The 22,523-nt window shown below is 42.2% G+C and overlaps 1 protein-coding gene across 2 annotated transcripts in view; it reads left to right on the plus strand.

Moving 5' to 3' along the window:
- The first annotated feature begins 7,162 nt into the window (after positions 1-7,162).
- Positions 7,163-22,523, plus strand: part of ROR1 (receptor tyrosine kinase like orphan receptor 1) — a 382,105-nt gene continuing 366,744 nt past the window's right edge. The window contains exon 1 of one of the 2 annotated variants that reach the window (XM_057500283.1): positions 7,163-8,248. Coding sequence is in view for 1 of the 2 variants with exons in the window: in XM_036911300.2 (XP_036767195.2) it covers positions 8,158-8,248 (91 nt within the window). In the remaining variant the exon portion in view is untranslated. The remainder of the gene's footprint in view (positions 8,249-22,523) is intronic. The other variant, XM_036911300.2, reaches the window with a different exon arrangement.

Here is a 22,523-nt window from a genome sequence, read left to right on the forward strand (position 1 = left end):
CCCTTCTCCCTCCCTCCCCACCCACCCTTCCTCTCTCCTCCCCTTTGGTAACCACTAGTCCCTTCTTGGAGTCTGTGAGTCTGCTGCTGTTTTGTTCCTTCAGTTTTGCTTCATTGTTATACTCTACAAATGAGGGAAATCATTTGCTATTTGTCTTTCTCCGCCTGGCTTATTTCACTGAGCATAATACCCTCTAGCTCCATCCATGTTGTTGCAAATGGTAGGATTTGTTTTCTTCTTATGGCTGAATAGTATTCCATTGTGTATATGTACCACATCTTCTTTATCCATTCATCTACTGATGGACACTTAGGTTGCTTCCATTTCTTGGCTATTGTAAATAGTGCTGCGATAAACATAGGGGTGCATATATCTTTTTGAATCTGAGAACTTGTTTTCTTTGGGTAAATTCTTAGGAGTGGAGTTCCTGAGTCAAATGGTATTTCTGTTTTTAGTTTTTTGAGGAACCTCCATACTGCTTTCCACAATGGTTAAACTAATTTACATTCCCACCAGCAGTGTAGGAGGGTTCCCTTTTCTCCGCATCCTCACATACTCGCTAGCATTTGTTGTTCCTAGTCTTTTCAATGTTGGCCATCCTAACTCGTGTGGGGTGATATCTCATTGTGGTTTTAATTTGCATTTCCCTGATGATTAGTGATGTGGAGCATCTTTTCATGTGCCTGTTGGCCACCTGAATTTCTTCTTTGGAGAATTGTCTGTTCATATCCTCTGCCCATTTTTAATCTGGTTATTTGCTTTTTGGGTGTTGAGGTTTGTGAATTTTTTATATATTTTAAATGTTAACCCCTTGTCAGATATGTTTTTTACAACTATATTCTAACCTGGGAAAAGTTTTGAAGTAGTTTAAATTTGAAACTGATGATTTGACTTAGTTCTGGATAACTGCCTGTTTGCCAAGTCTTTCTCATTTGCTTTCTTATGTAAATTAAAAAAAATATTTTGAATTGTAAATATATACCAGAAAATGTACATATCTTAACATGTACAGTGTGATGAGTTTTCAAAATTGTAACTACTACCCCAATTATGATATGTGGCATTCCCATAATCAGAAAACTTTCTCTCTTATCTCTCTCCAGTTCATCCGTGGGGGAGACAGAGGGTGATGCTAGCTCCCCCTTTCGAGTCAGCCACTAATATAATATCAAACCATAGCCTAATTTTATCTGTTCTTGAAATTCATAAAAATTAAGCCATAGAGTAAGTACTCACTTGTGTCTGGCTTCTTCCTCTGAGCATAATATTTTTGAGATTCATCCATGTGTTGCAACCACCAGTAGTTTGTTCTTCTTTATGAAAGAGTAGTGTTCCATAAGGTAAGTATGCCACCTTGTATTTATTCATTCTCATGTTGTTGGACATTCGGTTGTTTCCAATGTTTTGCCACTATGAATAAAGCTACAGTGAATATTCGTGTACAAATCTTTGTAGGAATGTTTTAATTTTCTTTTGGGTAAATATCTCAGAATGAAATTGTTGTATCATAAGGTAGGTGTATAGTTAGCTTTATAAGAAACTTAGAACGTTTACTTCAGTGGTTGTAACGTTTTTTCAGTCTCACCAGCAATGTGTGAGAAAGCCAGTGGCTCTCCATTCTCTCAACATTTAGTGTTTTAGTTTCTTAAATTGTAGCCATTCTAGTGGCTATGTAAGGATCACTTTTTGATTTTAATTTGCATTTCCCTGATGATTGATGATGTTGAGCATGATGAACAGACACTTTAAATTTTGTTGCATCCTAATCTGTCAATTTTCCCTTTTACAATTACTGCTTTCTGTATCCTGAGTAATCTTTTCTTAGCCCTTATTTACAAAGCTATTCATGTATATTTTATTCTAGGAGCTTAATAGTTTTAACTTTTACATTTAAGCCTTAGTTCATCTCAGATTAATTTTTCTTTATGATATAAGGAACAAATCAATGTTCATTTTTTTCTCAGTTGGTACAGCACCAACTTTGTAATATTTTCTTTTTTATTATTGAATTACAAAGATGCCTTGGTAAAAATAAAAAAAATCAATTGTTGGAATATGGGTGAGTCATTTCTCTATTCTGTTCCATTGATATATCTTTCTGTCTTTATGACAGAATCACAGTATTGAGTTTTTCAATCCATAAGCATGATATAGCTCTCCACCTATTTAGATCTTCTTTAATTTCCCTTAATATTTTGTGGTTTTTTAGTGCAGAGGTGTTTTTATTTCTTTTGTTAAATCTATTCATAGGTTCTTTATATATGATGCTATTACAAGTGGAATTTATTTACTATTTGTTGGTTATACATATATATATAATTGCATATATAAAAATAGTTATATATAATTGTATGTACATAAATATATATATCCATATATGTGTGTGTGTGTACACACACACAATGGCTTTTGTATATTGGTCATGTATATTGAGACCTTGCTAAAGTGACTTATCAAATATAGTAGTAGAGTTTTTAAAATTGTTGGTTAATACTTTAATGTTGTCTATGTCGACCATCATGTTACTTCCAAAAAAGACAATTTCATTTCTTTTTATTCCAGTATTTATACCTTTTATTTCTCTCTCTTGCCTTAAGACACTGGGCAAGTACCTTAATGTGTTGTTGAATAGAAATAACGAGAGTGTACATCTTGCCTTATCTCCCATATTAAAGGGAACATCTTTAATGTTTTACCATTAATCACAAAATTAACTGTAGATTTCCCTTAGATGTCTTTTATTAGATTGAGGAGGTTCTCTTTTATTTCTGGTTTTATGAGATCTTTCTTTTAAAATCATAAATGGGTATTGGAGTTTTTCAAGTGCTTTTTCTTTAACTATTGAGCTCATTAGATGATTTTATCTTTAAATCTATTAATTCCATTGATTAAATTTGTGAGTTATGTTATTTTAAAATGTCAAAGCAAGCTGGCATTACTAGGATAAACCCAACTCGGTCACAATATATTGTCCTTTTTATATTATTGATTTTAATTTGCTAATATGTCATTAAAGAGTTTTGTATCTAGTTTATGAGATATTTGTTTGAATATTTCTTTTCTTGAAATATATTTCATCAAAATTTGGTATTAGAGCCATAGTATCTTATAAAATGAGTTCGAAAATGTTCTTTCCTCCTCTATCTTATAAAAGAGTTAGTGTAATATTGGTATTATTTCTTCCTTAAATGTTTAATAGAATTAGCCTGCTAAGTCATTTGAACTAGGGGTTTTCTTTGTGGAGGTTTTAAATTAAGAGTTCAGTTTTCTTTCATAGAAACAGTTATTTAAGTCTTCCAATAGTTGTGTTTTTCAAGGAATTTGTCCATTTCCTCTACGTTTATTATGTTTATATGTTGGCATGAAGTTGTTTATAATAGCCCCTTATATCCTCTAATGTCTGTAAGATCTATGATTATAGCATCTCATTCTTAATGTTGATAATTTGTGGGGATTTTAATTGATTAATCAATACAATCGAATCAACTTAATTTTATTGATCAATCTTACCACGTGTTTATCAATTGTATTAACATTTTTAAAGGACTAACTTTGACTTTGTTGATTTTCTTTACTATTTGCTTTCCATTATATTAAATGTTATTCTTATCCTTATTACTTTCTTCTGCTTACTTTGGGCTTATTTTACTCTTTCTTTTCTAGCTTCCTATTGAAAGCTTAGGTTGTGATTTTAGATCTTTCTTGTTTTCTAATATAAATATTTAAAATTATAAATTTCCTCTTTATACCACGTGAGCTGTATCCACCAAATTTTAATATGTTGTGTTTCCCTTATCATATAGTTCAACATTATTTCTAAATTTCCTTGTGAATCTTTGATACCAGGGTTATTAAAATACGTTGATTAATTCTCAAATTTCTATGGATTGTCTACATATATTTTTATTTTCAATTTCTAATTTATTTGTGATCAGAGAATATACTTTGCATGGTTTCAATCTTCTGAAATTTGAGACTTACTTTGCTGCTCACCAAATAGTCTTTCTTGAATGTTCTGTAAGTGCTTGAAAAAAATGAGTATTCTTTAGTTGTCGTATACAGTATTTTATAAACATCTACTGAATCAAGTTCATTGATAGTGTTCACATTTTCTATATCCTTACTGTTTATCCATATTCTTTTTCTAACAATTACTAAGAAAGAAGTATTCAAGTTCCCAACTGTGATTGTTCATTTTCTATTCTCCTTTTAGTTCTGTCAACATTTGCTTCCCCTATGCTTTTAAGGTCTCTTATTAGGAACATACACATTTAGGGACATATATACATAAACACATAAAAATTTAGGATTTTTATGTGTTCTTGATGAATTCTTTCATAATTATGAAATATCCCTCTTTATCTCTAGCAATACTCTTTGTTCTGAAGACTATTTTGTCTGATGATAATAAAGCTATACCAGTTTTCTTATAATTATAATTTGTGAGGTATCTTTTTTATGCTTTTGCCATCAGCCTGTGTTTTTAAATTTCAACTATATGTGTCTCTTGAATACAGCAAAGCATAGTAATTTTTTTAAAAAGGCCACAGAAAATTAACACAGGGTAAATGGGAGATAGTTTTGAGGCCTTGCATATCAGCAGATGTTCTTCTCTCATTCTAAATATAGTTAGCTGAGTATAGAATCCTAAGTAGGAAATAATTTACCTTCAGAATTTTGAAAGCATTTCTCTAACTCCTTTTTTTTTCATTTTGGCTATAGTAATTTTCTTAATTTCCAGAACTATTGTTGTTTACTCATCTTCCTCCTCTTCCCATTCCCTGTATCCTGTTCTAATTTTATAAAATCAGTGTCTTTACTTATCTCTCCAAATGTATGATAGAATGTGTAAGTTTTCTTCTACCTAAATAATCTACTCCTTCCAAGTTATTTTTTTCTTGTTTATTTTTATGTCTGTCATTCATATCTAGAACCTCTCCTCAGATTGTATTCTTTGGCTGTCAGAATGTATCACTTTGAAAGTTTATTGAGTTATAACTGACATACACCAAACTAAATATACTTCAAGTGTGCAGTTTGATGAGCATGTCAGTTATCAATTCCTTGCTCTCAGTTCTGAGTGTACCCTTCAATATATGCTCTATGATAAACAATGGAATTTCTGTAAACATTTCTTCTTGAAAGTGGGCTTTTTCAGTAGCAGGCTCTGGAGGACATTGCAAGGGGAAGAGGCTTCTCAGTTTCCAGCATAGGCCCCGTGGTGTGGATGTGAGGACATCAGTGGACCTCTTAAGGATTTTGATGGTCTGTGTAAGCTTACACATGTAAATAATGATAATATAATAATATCTAAAATTCATTACGTTCCTACTCTGTGCCAGATAGTCATAATCACTTTATATGAGTTCACTCATTTAACATTCACACCTGTACAGAATAGGCACTATTATCATCGTCACTATTATACAGATGAGAAACTGAAACACAGGGGGACTAAGATGTTCATACACCGTCACTCAGCAGAGACAAGAAAAGCTGGAGCATGAGCCTAGGCACCCTGGTCCCCAGCCTGTGCCCTAAGCACTGCCAATTTACTGAACTTGCATTAAGTATTCTTTTGTCTTTTTTTTTTTAAACAGGAAAAGCCTTTCCTAATCTAGCCTTTGGGAACTAGTGTGTTACAGCCAAACTACAGGGATCTGGGCTGACTGAGGGAGAGCTCACCCAGGCCTGGGCCAACTGGCCTTAGGGTCCAGTTTTGGCTCTGGCCAGCGGTATGACCTTGGGCAAGGAGGTTTCACCTCCTTGAGTCCCATGTTCCTCCCCTATAAAATGTTGAGGGGGATATACTAGTTAATTTCCAAGGCCCTTTTCCAGCTGCCACATTCCTCACGTCTATGATTCTGTGATTAAGTTCCTGGAAGGTTTAAATACTGATAAAAGTGCCATTAAGTTCTGTATACTCAGCACTGGCAGCCGTGTGTTACCTAAGATACCTGGGCCAAGCAGTAATGGGGTGGGGGTGGGGGTGGGCGCAGGGGGAGGGTGGGTGGACAGGAATGGCTCCTTGTCTAGCAACTGTGTGCAGTACTGGAGATGAGGGGAGACTGTTCAGCCATGTGCAGTGCCAGCGAGTTTCCTCTGATTTCTGGGCCGTAGCATAGAGGCAGACCATCAAAGACAGTTTCCTAACAAGAGAACCTTGTGCAGTAAGTTCCTCAGGCAAGTGACTGGAGATAATTGAGACAGGATTGAATGGGTCTTAGGCAGAGAAACTTGGAGGACAGACCTATTTGGGCAATGAACTGGTTGACCTAAGGCCTCTCTGTCTATCATTCCTTGACCTCAGGTCAGAGTGATAGAAAGGGGGAAATCTACTAAGGCAGCTGGAGACACTCCTGTCCTGCAGTCTTGGGGAAGAATAAGTGACTGTTTGTTCCATATGGGTTAGACATTCACCTGCCTGAAGGCAGAGGGTTGAGCGTCCAGAGCCTATGACCTGCTGGGACATACTCTGGACTGCAAAGTCCTGGGCCCACTGAGGTGAGTGCTCATTATAAAATCCTAAAGCCAGGTTCCTAGACTCTATTGCTGCAGCAGTAAAGACCACTGCCATTGACTGAGTACTTGTTTTATGCCAGGCTCTGGCCAAGGACTTGACGCCCCATCATGGTGAAGACTGAGTCTTGGCTTAGCCACCTGTTGTGTGTGTGACTGTGGGCAGGTCACTTACTCATATTTTACATTTCAGCTTCTAAAACTGTAACATGGGGATCATCTATGTAGAAGTGCAGAGGTATAAAATTTTGTAATGACCTTTTACAAGTATCACTGGAAGATTTATGACCCAATGCACCCAAAGCACTAGGCAAACGGAAGGTATTCAGTTAGTGATTATGGATAGACTGTGGGCTTCTTGGTGTTCTTCTAGAGAAACACTGACTGTGTGTGTCCCTATTGCTCTTGCCTCTTCAGAGCCTAAGCAGGGCCTGGAACACAGCAGGTACTTAACCACTTTGTGTTACTAAGGGCCTTCTCTACAGGGAAAGTCAAAATGTCATGAGTATTTATGCATCATAAAGTTCATAACACTTAGCCAGGAGAAACAGCCAAGAACATATGTTAGTAGAAAACTTTAATGACCTCCTTGGACCATGGCAGAACAGCTCAACAAAAAAAACATGCAAAGGTACGAGTGGCCTAAATAACACAACAAATATAAAGAAGATAAAATTGAGACAGTCATTTATCTCCACATTCTGAATACAGAAAAACACCTTCTTTTAAGAGACCACAGGACATACACAAAAAATGACCAAAGAAAAATCCTCAATAAATCTCCAAAAAGAAACAGTAGAGATGACAGCGATTTCAATGCACCGAAGCTAGAAATTAAAGACACACTGGGAAAATAAATCACTTGGGCCAAAGAGTAAATCAAAATGGAAACCGTGTGATAAATGTTCTAAAACCCAGTCACTACCAGTGGCCCAGCTGAGACTGCTAGAATCTATCTCCCAATCAAGCCATGCGGCCACGAACTCGTTTAAGAGCCCAGACAAGTCTCCCTGAGCCTCGGTTTCCCCACCTGTCAAATGGCGTCGCGGGGACCCAGAGTGCAGGTTTGAGGCGTGGGGGAGGGGCTGTGGGTTTGCGGGAGGCGCGGGAGCGTCAACTCCCTGGAAAGTTAGGAAGCGTGCGGGTGGGGAGAGACGGCGGCAGAGGGCGCTGCGTGGCCGGCGTGGGCCCGCGTCTGCCATTGGTTGGGGCTGGGCCGCGGGGTTGGAGAGTTGGTGGAAAGTGACAAGTTAAGGGAGACTGAGAGCAAGAAAGCGAGCGCGCAGAGTCGGAGGAGCCGCCGCAGCCGCCACGGAGGGAACCCCGGGACGGCAGCCGCCGAGCGCAGAGTCCGAGGCGGGGAGACTCGCGCTCCGCTGGTGGGACACCGGCAGCCCGGGGCTGGCCGGAAGAGCCGGCCGAGGCGCGGCTGCAGCCGGAGGGCTGGGGAGGGATCGCCTTTACTGGGTCCTCAAGCGGCCGGGCGGCGGAGAGGGAGCAGGTTAGAGGGACAAAGAACTTTGCAGACGCCCCCGGCATCCTGCGGGGAGAGCGGCCGGGACCCTGGGCAGAGCCCGTGGATGTTCTGCGCGCGGCCCGGGATCCGCCGCCGCCCACGCCGCCGCTGCGAGGGGAGGAATGCACCGGCCGCGCCGCCGCGGGGCGCGCCCGCCGCTCCTGGAACTGCTGGCCGCGCTGCTGCTGGCGGCGCGCGGGGCCGCTGCCCAAGGTAAGAGGCGCATCCGCCGGCTCCCGAGCCTCTCCGGCCCTCGCGACCCTTCTGCCGGCCAGCTGGGTGCTGGGCAGACGGGAAGCACCGCGCCCACCGCGGGAGGCGGCCGGCGATCTGCCCAGCGTCTCGCAAACGCGACTGCGGGCGCCGGGGCAGTCGGGCGAGGATTTGCCCTGGAGCCCGGCTGCGCGCTGGCGCGCGCCCGAGGACCCCGTCCTCGGCGCCCAGCAGCAGTTGTCAGCGCTGACAGGAAGCGTGGAGGGATGGGGGCAATTGCGTGCTGCTTGTCCCCCCATCTCCCGCTGGACCCACATTGTGCCCCAGTCGGTGCTCAGGCAAGTCTATTCTTCTCCCAGATAGCAGCCATCCCGGAAAGCGCGGTCCAGGAGGGAGTTTTATTTTCAGTAGTGCCTTCGAGAGCCCAGGTTGTCCGCAGACCCACCCAAACAAAAGCGCTGTCCTAGGGCTCGGGCGGCCTAACATCTCCACCGCCTCCCGCTCTCCAGCTTTCTTGGAGGGTCACGATGGAGGCCACAACGTGTGCGCTACCGCCGCAGCCGACACTTTGTACAAAATGTGCTGTCAGAGGAGGTATGCTGCTCCAAAGTGCTCCGAGTGTGCACGTGTGTGTGTGTGTGTGTGTGTGTGTGTGTGTGTTACACACAAGGGGAAAAGCCATCTAATGCATACTTGATTTTGGTAATCTCCAAAGACAATTTCAACAGTTAGAGAAAGACTCCATCGAAAGCCCGAGCTACTTAGTTCGCTGCGGGAAGCGTGGATCCTTGCTGCGTCTGAGCCGGTACACAATGAGAGGGAAGAGCCTGGCTGCGCCTGTGGAGACAACCGATTCATTCTTTGGAGGTTGAAGGGGGAAAGTTGATTAAAGTATACGGAGTCTTGGGCCTCACTTTTAACATGCATCCCTTGAGGGGGTGCTGGAGCCACTGGATTCTTTTCTCCTTCACTCCATACCCAGCCCAAACTCTTGCGGACAAATAGGTCTCTGCTCTTTTATCATGCATCTTTCATTTTTAAGTTAGTGCTGTGCTTTAGGAAAAGAAAAGGTTCTGGGCTCTAACAGTGTAGGGGGAAAAGATCTATTCACTACAAACACTACGACTACAGAACTAGTTTTTCCTAAAATCTGGCTAAAAATTTTCGTGGTAGAAAACACACTCTGGAAGGAGGTTGTATGTGAATTTTGATTTCCTAGAGATGGCTTTTTGGAGAAGTGGGAACCGCATTTTTTGAGGATGATTCTGAAACTGATCCTATAGTGTGGTTGTGCTAATCTGGAGGCTCCTCTGATTAAATACAGCTCCTAATTGTAATTAAGATGAACATCAGCAGGGAGTGCACCTTCCTGATGAAAAACCCTAATGAAATGTAAACAGCTTGGTCACATGGATGTTTGCTTTGGTGATGCCAAACATCTGGCCTCATACCACCAACCACCTGGGTGAAAAGTTAAAAATGGGCCATGCTGCCTAAACAAGATAAACGTCCTTCTGATGTCAAGTTGCTTGGCAAATTGAGGTGGAGATAACCGGGGTGATTCCAGCTAAGGAAGGTTTCCTAGCTCGGGTCCTTGATTAATTTGGTTATTTCCCCTGTGGACTCCTTTACTTCTACCGAACCTTCCAACAATGGTTGTTTTCAGATCCAGGCAGACGGTGGGGAGCAGAGAAGCACCCTGCACCTTTCTTTGGTTGTCTGCCTTTAAATAAGTGTCTACACAATGATTTTACTGAGAGTGTAAGACAATTTCATTATCAACAGTCACCCAAACGCTGTCTCCTTTAACTGTCTACAGGCTTTTAAGATTTTTCAGAAAAAACGATTGCCTATTCCAAACTCTTCAACAGTGAGGTCAAATCTGTTATTGTCTTATTTGTCATCTAATAATCCTTTTCCATTTCTGTGAATGCTTGATCTTTTCTCTGGGACAACTCTTCTAGTGGAGCTGATTTACTTGTCTGATCCAAGATTCTTGAAGTAATTCAGCCAGTGGCTCAGGAAATCGGCTTAAGGGGAGATATGTTTATTTATTTTAAAAAATGCTCAGCATTTCTCCCGTCACTTTTCTATTTTGTTAGCCAGGAGGAGCAAACCTTTACATTTATTTTTTTTGGTTTGTTCATTGTTGATCTCCCCATCTATGTCCTACCTAACCCGAGTGAAACCTCTCCAGGAAGCCGAAGCCATTATAATGGCACCCAGAGCTCAGGGTCTTAGGAACCCATTTGGGCCTTCTCAGAATCCTGTAGATTCTGTGGTTTGTCCACTGGAGTCAGAGAGGGAGGTGGCCTGCTGCTGTATTTGCTGTTATTCTGTAAACCTTCCAGTGCCATTTTAATAGGTGTCTGTTCTGTCTACTTTAGGATAGGAGTCTCTTGAGGGCAATAAGACTGTTAATTTTCCTGGTGAAGACACTGAAAGCCCAGTCAGCCATCCTCACCTTTATTGGAGATGCCTGAAAATCCTCCCTAGGGGAGCCACACAAAGCCAGGAGACAAAGGGTGTGGTCGCACTGCTCTTGGCAGTGTGCGGGAAATATTTAATTTCCAGTCTTGCTTCAGTGTACCTGCTAGGCTGTTTTGCTGCTCTGATGCTTGGGGATTATCTTTATGATACTTGCATCCATTAGTATCTAAGTTGGCTGTGGTTTGATGGTGACCACAGACCCCATTTCAAGTATTTTTGAAAGTTTTACCCAGCCTCCTATGGAGAATGGAATGCCCTGTAGACTGTGTGTATCTCTGTATAAATGATGTATATATACAGTCCTATATAGTAAGTGATCTATAAATTTTTGTTGAGTGAATAATTTTTTAGTTATATATAAAATTGTGTTATAATCCTTATTTTCTTAGTAAAAATGCCATGTGGTATATTTGCAGGGATTTTTCCTTTTCTTGCCCTGTCTTCTAGTATAAAGAGTGTAGTAGAATTGAACAGTACAGTTTAATGGTATGAGCACCTGTGTTGGAGTTTAACAGACATGGGTTTGAATCTTTTCTCTGCCACGTGCTGGGTATGTCGACTAGTCTTTCTGAGCCGTTCAGGGTGTGGTGAGATTTAAGTGAAACCATGAATATCAAGTACTAGAGAAGAGCACCCAGGCTAGAGGGTCTGAACTTGGGGTGCCTGAAATGGAGCATATGCAACCCCCCAGAAGTAATATACACAATTTTAAGTCCATTTTTGAGGTTGAGTATTTCTGTCTATAATCTGATTTTCCAAGAGAACTGTAATCCCAAAAAGATAGGAGCCATTGATTTGAGGATTTGATGTCTGGGGCAAGGAATTGCTTTCCTGGGTAGGTTGCCATGGGTTGAGGGTTGGTGGTGGGTCCTGGGCTTTTGCCCAAATTTGCACAATCCATGGAGCCTCTATTTTTCCTCACTTTCCATTTCCCCTCCTACCAGGCCAGCTGTTATTGGGCCTGGGAGAAGCTGAAGAATGGTGCCAAGTTCTTTGACCTCAACTATGAATGTATTTCCCTGAAGGCAAGCATTCTGAGATGCCTCTGTTTGCACAATTAATCTAACAAACACTTGCATAATCCTTACAAATGGGCCAGTCACCATTCTAAGCATATTACAAGTATCAACACACTGACTTCTCACCACAGCCCTATATGGGAGGTAGAATAATTAGCCCATTTTATTTTAGGTGTAGAGGTTAAGTTATCTTCTTAAGGTCACATGGCTAGGAAATGGCATTGCTGGGCTCACAAACCCTAAGAGCTCATGGTCTTACCTTAACTTGCTCTAGACAGGCTCTCCTGGTTTAAGCCTTAAAATGTATACTGTATTTATGTATGGGCCAAAGATGCCATTTCCCCAGGTTTTCCAAGAGCAACAGGGGGACATTTTCTTAGCCATATCTAGGGGTTATAAGAAACAATTGGAGGCAGCCAATTTAAATTTTTCTTCCTGTGCTGGAGTTCCCTGAGCCAGTCTTTCTGTAACTCAAGGAAAGACGAGAAAAGTCTGTGATGGTCTGTACCTCTCATCAGGAGAAATCACACTGTTGTAATGAACTCCAATTTTGAGGCAGTTTGAGGAGTGTGTCTGGCAGTTCCTTCTAACCAGTGATGATTTGGATGAAGTGCCTTTGTATTTGTACAGTTTGGTTGTAGGTTGTGTAGGGACTATTTATTAGAGTGTCCCTTAGTGGGAGAGCTGGCTTGCCTGCTCCCATATCCCTGTGTGGACCAGACCCTGGCAAATGCAGCCCTAGCTAGGAAACAAGTCTCTGAGGCCTTTTTTTCAAACAGAAGGGCCTCAGCCTGGCCTTACCTATTCCCTGATGTGTGACAGGAGAGACTGTTCTGTAGACATATGGAGATAAAGGAATAGTCTTCTAGGAGTCTGAGAAAGTTCTCTGGAGTTGAGGGGGTGGAGATGGTGGGGTGGGGGTACGGTGGGGGGAACTCTTCGAAATCCTTAACTAAATGCAGCTGCTTGTTACACGGAGCCTGACTTGCATGCCAGGAATATCTAAAAAGCTAACGAATACAAAATAAAAATAAACGGCAGTAAAAAGGCTCTCTCTTTGTTGCAGTAAGCTCAGTTGGGGTTTTCAGTTTGTTTAGGAATGGGATAATTGTGGCATCCACTTTATTTTGGTAAGGCAGTGAAACGTGGATTGATGTTATGTCACTGGGATGCTACCCCCACCTGAACTTTTTCCTTCACACCTCCCTGCTCAGCACGCCCAGGCATGGACATCCACAGGGCCTCAGTCTCAAACTGTTGCCCCGAGTGAATTACATTGGAAGAGGGCAGATAATTTAATGGGATAATCTTGGCAGGGCCAGCAAATTTCACACCCCATCTCTCACTAATAGAAAGGCAGTAGAAGGCTACAACATCCTCAGATGAAAAGGTTGTATAAAAAGACCCTGCTTAACAGTAACTGTCTGTCCATAAATAAGGTTCTGTAGAGTTTTGATCCAAAAACTGTTATTAAATACTGATAAGCCAAGTCTCATAATGTTTGGCTTCCTTACATTTCCTTTTTTTTTTCTTCTTTCCATAAAACTATAGATTTTTTTTTTAAGAAGGGGAAGGGACCTGAAAAGATCAACCAGTCCAAACTGTTTATTTTCTCAAGTGTTTCTATACAGAAAAGACATTCTTTTATAGCCATTTAAAGAGGCAGTTTTAGTAACAGAAATGGAATGGGATTTGAACCTGATAGGGACTTTGCTGCTTATTGGCTGTGTGACCTTGAGCAAATTTCTTTGATCCTCTGAGCCTCAGTTTGCTTCTCTGCAAAATGAAGATAACAGTCATATCTGACTAATAGGGTTTTTGTGAGAATTAAAGGAGCTGGTGGACATAAAGCACCTAACACAGGGCCATGGACTAGTAAGCACAGTTTGTTAGCTACTGTTGTTATCAGGGGCTTGGAGAACCCAGAAAATTTAGTTCCAAAACAGTGATCATTATGCTGTGAGATACAAACCAAGACTGAGAAGAGCAACATTTTACAGTATTTCAAGATTCCTGAGTGTCTTGTTTTATAGGGGGCTTGTAGACACACTCCAAATCTGAGCATTACCCAGGCCAGTGCTGGGGACCCGGATGGGAGGAGATTCCACAGTGCAGTTTTGCAAAGTCTTAAAACAAAGACTTTTTCAGAACAGTGAGCTCTTTGGGGAAGAGCAACCCCTCCCTGGTGCTTGGTGTAATTCCAGAATCCTGCAATGGGGAATGTTACATTTCAGGGACCTCCACTTGTAATCTGACCGTTTTTAGCTCCAATGTCCAAATAATCTTGCTGAGCACAACTTGAAAGAGAAGGATAATGGCCGGAGGAAAGAATCCTGAGGTGCTCTGTTAGCCATTTAAAATTTCTGAGTACAAAAAAAAAAAGTTCATGTTACCCAAAGAGAGAAGAGTAATGAAGTGTGTGGGAAGGGGGAGGGGAGATAAAAAGAACTTCTAAAGAGCAAGGCGAGGTTTGTGTTTTTTATTTTTATTTTTCAACAGTAAAGCTTGTCATTCAATGCATTTCAAATAACATTTATTAATTTATTATGCGTGAGATATGGTGTTAGTGCCCAGGAATAAAACCTTATCCCTGCCCTCAAGGTAAGACAGAGGAGAAAAACTCTTACCTTTAAAGAACCTACTATGTGCCACATGCAGTTCCTTATAGATATTGTTTATCTGTCCTAGCAGCCCTTTGAGATTGGACTTCTGACCCCATTTTACAGATAAGGAAGTCAAGGCTCAGGAGGTAAGTATCTTGGTTAGCCTTGCACGGCTGTTAGGTTGGCATTTGGCATCTGATCCTAGGTATTTTGACTCTCAAGTGTGTGCTATTTCCACCATCTTTGAAGGGTAATCGGGGAGACAGGATGAACAGACATGTATCTCCATATGCCAGCTAGCTCTCCCACAAGTGAATTATGGGGAAAAAGTTGTGAACAAAGTGCCATGGGAACACAGTGGTAGAAGACATTAATTCTCACTCAGGGAACTGGAGGGTCAGAGGGAGCACATTGGTGTCTGTCACAGACTTACTGTGAGTATGCAGTGAGATAAGGTGTGGAGAAAGCTTAGCACTGTGCCACGTACATAGTGAGTGCTCAGAGTGTTCTGCTGTAATAATGTAGCCAGAGAGAGGCCTGGTCAGGATTTATCTGCCTCAAAAGTCTTGTGTTCTTAATTGTTCCACTGTGTTCCTTTTCAGCGGGTATGTAGTGTTGAAAGAGTAAGTGGCTGTGCAAGTCAGTCCCCAAATGGAAAGGACAGCACAAGACAGCTTCTCTAGTGCCTTTCCACCTGCCCCTAATCCAGATTTTTAGACTCAGTTTCAAACATTTTGGGGTGGGGAAGGGGATTTGCACAGCTGTGAATCTGGAGGGAATCATAGTGCCTAATCATGAACTGTACACTCCTGGAGCTCTGGCCCGGATCCACCATGTTCCCCATTTGTTCGCTGATCATATATTCTTGTACTTACTGAAAGCCAAACACTTTGCTAGTCACTGGATATATAAAGGTGAATAAGGCTGTGCCCTTGCTTTGGGGGGTTTTTCAAATGACAGATCTATGACAGTGACTGAAAGCTCATTACCAAATCTGTTTCCATCTTTTACTGGGCCCATGGCTAACTGCATTTCCCAGTTCCCTTGCAGTTAAGTGAGGCCCTATGACTAAGTATGAGCTAATGGAATGAGATTGGAAGCTATGAGGGTCACTGAGGCTTGACCCATAAAAAACTTCCTAGTCAGGATGGCTATAATCCTGAACGTGGTTACCCTAGAAGTCAATGTATTGAAGACACAAAAAAACAGCCTGGAACCCTCCCTTAATCATGGCATGGTGGAAGCCGCTTGCTAGTCCACTTGCTGAGCTTTTAGGTGAACAAGAAATAAACTTCTATTGTAGTGAAGGCTGAAATTTTGGGGTCTTATCAGTTACAGCTGATAATATTACCTTAACGTTATTTATATAATATACACACACACACACACACTATATGTATGGATTTTATATATTATACATGTATATTTATGTATATTATATACATGTATATGTATTAAAATATATATCACAATACATATATATTTTATATATATTATAATTATATAAGGTATGTAATTATAATGTTTTTTATATACATATGCTGTGTGTGTGTGTATATATATATATATATGTATATATACATGTAGAGAGAGAGAAACTTAGTGCACAATGAGATCATGAGTTCAATTTTACTGGGTCAGGATCATTTTTAGACATTTTAATTTATGTGTGAGATATGTAGGAAATATGAGAGTGCATTACATTAATAAGGTGAGTATGGTTTTGGGAAATTTTAGCTTCTCTTCTGTATATGCTGGTTTGGGCTGTTACTACGCTCTCATCATCAAAAGTTGGAAAGCCATGGGTCTAGGGGAGGCAGCTAAGCCAGCAGCTCTGTACAATACAGTGCGGTAGTCATGACGATAGTGGTGAAGCCCCAGTGCTGTGGAGACTCAGTTAAGGAAGTGCGTAGGAAGCAGAGATGGCAAAAAGGGTTCACTTCCAGTCAGGTGGTATTGGCTGCCTGCAGTGCAGTGTTGAGGATTCTGACGTTTCTCCCAGGATCTCTGGGAAGGAATGCTGTGCTCTGATAGCGGCATCTGCCATGGGCTTGGCGAGGAGGAGTAGATGCACAGACCTAGTTTGCACTTCACACAGAATCTGGGCTCCTTCCAGAGAATTAAACTCTCCCCAAATTATTTATGGTACACATGTGCTGCCTCTAGCACCATGATAAACCCTGTGGGGAATCTAGGAGACTCAAGACTAGCCCTTGGGGAGTTTACTTTTAGGGGCAATAAAATGGGCACTTGTGAAATAATTATACAGCCAGTGTTCAGAGTTGGTAATTATGGATACAAAATGCCCAGAAGGGGAGGTCTTCCGGGAGAAGTGGGATGTGATGCAAACGCTGAAGGCTGGTAAGGGTCAAGATGGCAAAAGGAGAGCTGGGCATTCTGCGGCTACCCTGGTCTCCGGGCTGGGTTCTTAACATGGGCCTTCATTCTGGAATGAAGCTGGTCATTTTGGGATGGGAGGGTAAAGAAGAAGAAAGAGGGCTGTGAGTGGTGCCTGTTCGGTTTTTCCATATGAAGGGGTTGGGGGAGGGGAGGACGAAGCAGAGCTTTCCTGGAGCTCAGATGATGTACCTGTGTCCCTAACGAAGTGCCCCAGAGAGTTAAAATGCAATGCATCTCCGGGCTGCTCATCAAAGGTATATTGTGTCTTACTCCCTCTGCTGCAGTAGTTTTGTTCTGTAGTGCAGGACACTAAATCCCAGTCCACCTTTTGCCTGCTCGATGAAAATCACATTTGTAATGATTAACTGATTAACACACAGAGCATCTTGTGTACCAAACACCATTTTCAGTTAAGTATCTTAACTTATATAGTCTCCAGGGCAACCCTTTGAGGTAGGCACTACTTAATTATCCCCACTTTCCAGAGAAGGAAACTGAGGTAAAGAGAAGTTCAGTAACCTGCTCAAGTTAAGTAGGAGAGCCAGGATTTGAAACTAGTTATCCCGAGTCCAGGGCTTAGTCCTTGATCATTATGCGATTCTGTATCTCAGTTTATTTTTCTCTATCTGATGATTTAAATAGTCTGTAAGATCCCAGCCAAATACCTGAGTCAACATTATCATAAATAATTTTCTCCATTTGTATAGGGCTTTGTGGCTTACAACATTGTTTCACATAGAATATCACCATGAATTTCCCAAATAATCCAGTGAAATAGGATTTCTTTCTCTCCTTTTAAAATTAGATATGTGAGGTTGGCAGCTCACCTAAGGTCACTGTAGCTGCTGGAGCCTCTCTGAAGCCCAGCCTCTTTGCCCCGTAGTGCTTTCTGCCCTAAAAGACTACCTCCTGTGTTTGAATTCCTGACTCTAAGGTACTGATATGTGTCTGTTTTCACTGGAGTTTCACCGGGAAATGAATTTGCCTGATGTTCCTCAAATCAGCTACTGTTTTTAGAAATAGTTGTGAGGCATTTGTAGGTGGTGCCTGAAGCTAGGATTCCTGTAACCTAAGAAAGTTCACTTTCAAGCAGACTAAGAAAAAGTTACATAAAAACAAGGAGTTTCCTAAGTTGGTGACCATGGCAGGTAGAGGAGCTGTTAATAGGAGGGCTTTGGCATTAGAAGGTCTTGGTAGGAAACTGGGCTCACGCTTTTCTGCCAGGTCAGCAAATTGCTTGACCTCTCTCAAATTGGCTTTGCTCACCTGTAAGATGGGAAGCATACTGGTGCCTACCTTGACAGGGTGGAGGGGACCATGGGAACTGCTTGTCGTGCATCTGGGTTGTGTCCAGTGTGTGTTTGCAGCTCCTCTCTTGAATTAAATGCAGGGCAGCAAGAGTGTACTTCATCCTTTGAGATTTTCCTAGGACGTGATGGGGCAAAATATCTCAACCTCAACACTATATCAGCTTTTATTTTATTCCCTAATACCATCATCTCTGGGACAGACCTTACTAGCACTAGGAACTTTAGGTTCTAATTATGTTAATATTTTTCTAGGACAGGGACTTTCTGGGGCTCTGTGAAGGCTAAACATCCTAAGGTAAAAACAGATCCTGCTGCCCGAAATCCTAGTTCTTCTTATAAGGCTCCTATGTGTTCTTCATGGGAAATTGAAGCCATTTCCTGATGGATTTAGGCATACATCAATGCAACTTATTCTTCTTTTTCTCCATAAGAGACATTATATCCTTATCTCTTGGATTTCACTCTGACGCAGGTATTTCGTAGTTACTACATAATTTTCCTGTTCTTTGAAGACTATCAGTTGTTTTTCTTTTCCCCACCTAAGCTTTCAGTGTGATGAAAGTTAGTCCTGTGTATGGACTCTGTGAAAGGCGTCCTTAAGAAAGTAGTCCTTAGCCCGGTGGTGGCTCTTTACATCTTCTCCCTTCAGGAAATTGTTGTGTGTTGTATAGGAACGTCTAGTCGCCACAATATTTCCTGTTTGAGATCAGCTGTGTAGACTGCTGACAACAAACTGTGACATCAAGAACTTTCTGATGATGTTCTTACTCTCCTGGGCAGTTAACCTTTTTTCTCTATGCTGCTCACAGCGCGCTGTCCACTCATGTCTGGTGACCCTAAGCGAAGAAATCAAGCACTTGGCCTGTGGCCAGATAATCTTCAGAGAGTCAAACCTGCTGTGGGGCCTCCCAAGGGGAACCTGATAAAGGACATTCCCCTTCCCTGCTGAGCAAGGGAGGAACTGAGCTGAGCGTGCCCAGGTTTTTCCCCCCAGTTCATCAGTAAGTCACTGTATATATACTGTGCCCCAGGCCTCTGCAAGGACTCATCAGTAGAGGGGCAGAGAGCCCAGCACCGAGCCCTGCTGGGCTTCTCTTCCCGACGGAGGCGCTGGGTGAAGGGAGTTTAGCATTCCTCCCTTACACTGGCTGCAACTTGTATTTTTTTAATTGAGTAATTCCCAGATTTCATGGTTGGGTTGGACTTAAAACTATATATATATACATGAGATAGTCAAAACGTTTTATAAACAATCCTCCCGCATCTTTGCCTCAGGACTCAGGTTCAGAAAGTTTCTTAACCAATCCAGGATGTAGGTGAAAGTGGCTTTCCTGAGCTCACAGGATCAAATCAGCAGAGCAGTCGCTGGCGGCTCAGTGCCCATGCAGACGAGCCAAGGAGAGAAGGAACCCGGGAGGCCTACCTCCTTCACCTGCCCAGGGTTCTGTCCTGGGTAAGCTATCACAAAGTCACTGGTGATTCCTTTTGGTTAAATATTTATTTCGCAATCGAAGTGGATTCAGGAGAAATATATGGAAATACCCTTTCCTGTAGGAAGTTGACTGTTTTTGTTAGGGAGGCAAGATCGACACCCTCAAATGGTGTGAGAGTAGCTCATGGAATCAGCTCTCTGTGTCCTGACATGTGTTCCAGGCTCTGTCTCTATCTTGCAGCCTCTAGTACCTGTATACTTCAGCACCTGCCTGCCTCCCCAGCACCTGCAACTCATGCTGTTCCCTTCTCCTTCTCCCCCGCTGAAATCTTGTTCTTCAACCCTCAGTGCACCCACATTCAGGAATCTACCTTTTCGCCTGCCTTCCTCTGTGGCCCCACATTCAGCTAGTATTCTCACACAGGCCACCTAAGACACACTTACTGATTTGGTCCATTACCCACATTTTAATCTTTGTCATACTGTTCACCATCATTTATTGAGCATCTACTATAAGCCATGCATCTGGCAAAGCATTTTGTAGTAGAATACTGTCATTTTCTCTCCAGAATTACTGCCCTGAATTTAATCTCCCTCCCCTCCTTTACTCCTTCTGCCCCTTTATCAGTTGTGAAAAGAAGCTGGTTTTGCTTCTTTTGCTTCAACTTTGTTATGGGGAGACTGCCAATCACCACCTCTGCCTCTTAGCCTTACAATGATGGGCTAATCATAGACTGACCTGGGATCAGGGGAGTCGCTCTGGAGTGGGGAAACTGGAGATAGCCTCAGCCATAACTCTGTCCCGAAAAGAAGCTTGGTGTGTAGGAGAGAATGACTTTGATATTCAAAGTGGACATTACTGAGAGATCTGGCAGTGGTCCAGTCTCTCCTCCATTTCTCTGGGATACTCTGCTCAGAGCCCATGTACTCTGCTTTGTGTCCTAACCATGCGCACACCTTACCTCACTAATCCTTAAAACAAAATGAATTGGTATTATTGTTATTATTTTTAACCTGAAAGGAAGCAGTTTTTATGTTTTTTAATGAGAAAATGTCTATTAAAAACACAGGCAGACATGTAATGCAAAAATGCATTATCACCCACAATTCTACCACTCAGAGATAACCTCTGATAGTGTTTTCTATACATGTGTGTATATATATATATATATATGTATGTATGTAAGAAGGTCACCCTTTTATTCCCAAGAGAAAACTGAGGCTCAGAGATGTTAAGTAACTTCCCCAGTGTCATATAACCAGCAGTTTTCATTCTACCTACTTCTATATAAGCAGGGACCAGATCTTAATGTTAGTTAACTACTGCCTGGTCCAGCATGTTTTACTCAGTAGGAAATCAAGTATGTGTTGAGTGAATGCTAAATTCAATGTAATTAACTGCCTGGAGGAAGGTACATGCAGTAAGTTTTATAGATGAGGAGAGAGGTGTGCATTGCTCGGAATTGCTGGGAGGGTTTTCTGAAGGAGGTGGAACTTGAGATGGTGAGCCAATAGTAATTTGTTTCCCTCCAATATGCACTGTCTTGGGTGCTCAAAGCCAGTGAGTTTGGTCAACAGGCACATTGAGGAGACCGGCTGTGTGCCAGGCACTGGGCTGGGTGTTGGGGCTCCGGCCCTTCTGCTAGGGGAGAGGGCCCAGTGCCTGACACCTGAGTGCTTCCTGCTGTCAAGGTTGGGTACTGCTTGAGACTTAATGACTACATTTAAGCTTTTCTGAAAAATGCAAAAGATGAGAGTGAAAATGTGTCCCTGTGGATATGGCAAAGAGAGTGAGAGGAGAGATATATGGTGTCCAGGAGGAAGTTCACAGCTATTGGGTAAGAGGAAAGTGACCTAAAGAAATAAAATGGGGGAATTAAGGGGATAGGGGCACAACCAAAAACAGTATCAAGGATCCACCAACAGGACTTTGAGGCAGGCTTTCCCAGTCTGTCTGCCGCCCCCTCAGGTCTCATTGGGCACCTTTGTACGCGGTGGCTTTTGCATGGGCTGTCTCCTCCCCGAGGAACATCCTTCTCCAAACTGTTGCTGCCAGTCCTGGCTTAAATGTCACCTCCCTGCCTGGCCAGACGAGATTGAGATCCCAACTAGTTGTTTTCATAGCACCCTGTTCTAAAAAATGTTCTTCATTATAACTTGTAATTAAATATTTATTTGTGCAGTGATTAGTTTTGTATTGTCTTCTGTCTCCCTGGATTGGCTGTCCTTAGATTGAGGTCTGCATCTGGATTACAGCCAGTAAATTTGCCTGGTGACCAATTTTGAATCAACTCTACTTACTTTTACTAAGCTTTGTTCTTGCTTCCTAGAGGCTGAGATAATTCCAGTTTGCTTTGCTATTATTATCTAGCAGTTTAAAAATGCATCTTTGAACAACTGAAATCTCAAGGCTATCTCTTCCAAAAGATGAGGAATCCAACCCTGTAAAAAAGTCAATCTGGACTCAATTAAACCTGCTGTGGGCTCTATTTGCAGGGGAGCAGTGGGCAGCTTGAGGGCTGGGCTGTTTTCCCAAGATGAAAAATCTGTGATAACTCTGGGTTCTGCTGCTGTAACTTAGGGTCACTCTGCCCTTAATTGGCAATGAATTAAAATTCTCCGTTCCAATCCTCCTCTTTCTCTTCTTTCATGTGCACTGTGTTTGAGAGATGTGTGGAAAATACTGACCCTCTGCCACAGGGGAGAGGGCGCAGTGCCTGAGCCTGCGGGTTTGGGCCAGGAGGGCCGCTGAGAGTAGGGGGTGCTGAGTGATTCTTCCCTGCCCTGACAGTCCTCCTCCCTCCTTCCTCCTCTGGTCCCTCTGTTCTTCCCTCCCCTTTCTTTCTTCAGGAATTTTGAAGGGTCTCATTACTAGGGAAATATCCCCTGGGGAGCTCCTATTCTCTCTTCTTTCTCTTAATAAGCAGGGGGTAAAATTCTCCTAAGTTTGAACTTTGCAAGCAATCTGGATGCAAATATAGCCAGAAAGGCCCGTGTAGGTCTTTGCTCTAACTATGGACG

This window comes from Manis pentadactyla, chromosome 4, assembly GCF_030020395.1.
Source record: "Manis pentadactyla isolate mManPen7 chromosome 4, mManPen7.hap1, whole genome shotgun sequence".
NCBI classification, from domain to species: Eukaryota; Metazoa; Chordata; class Mammalia; order Pholidota; family Manidae; genus Manis; species Manis pentadactyla.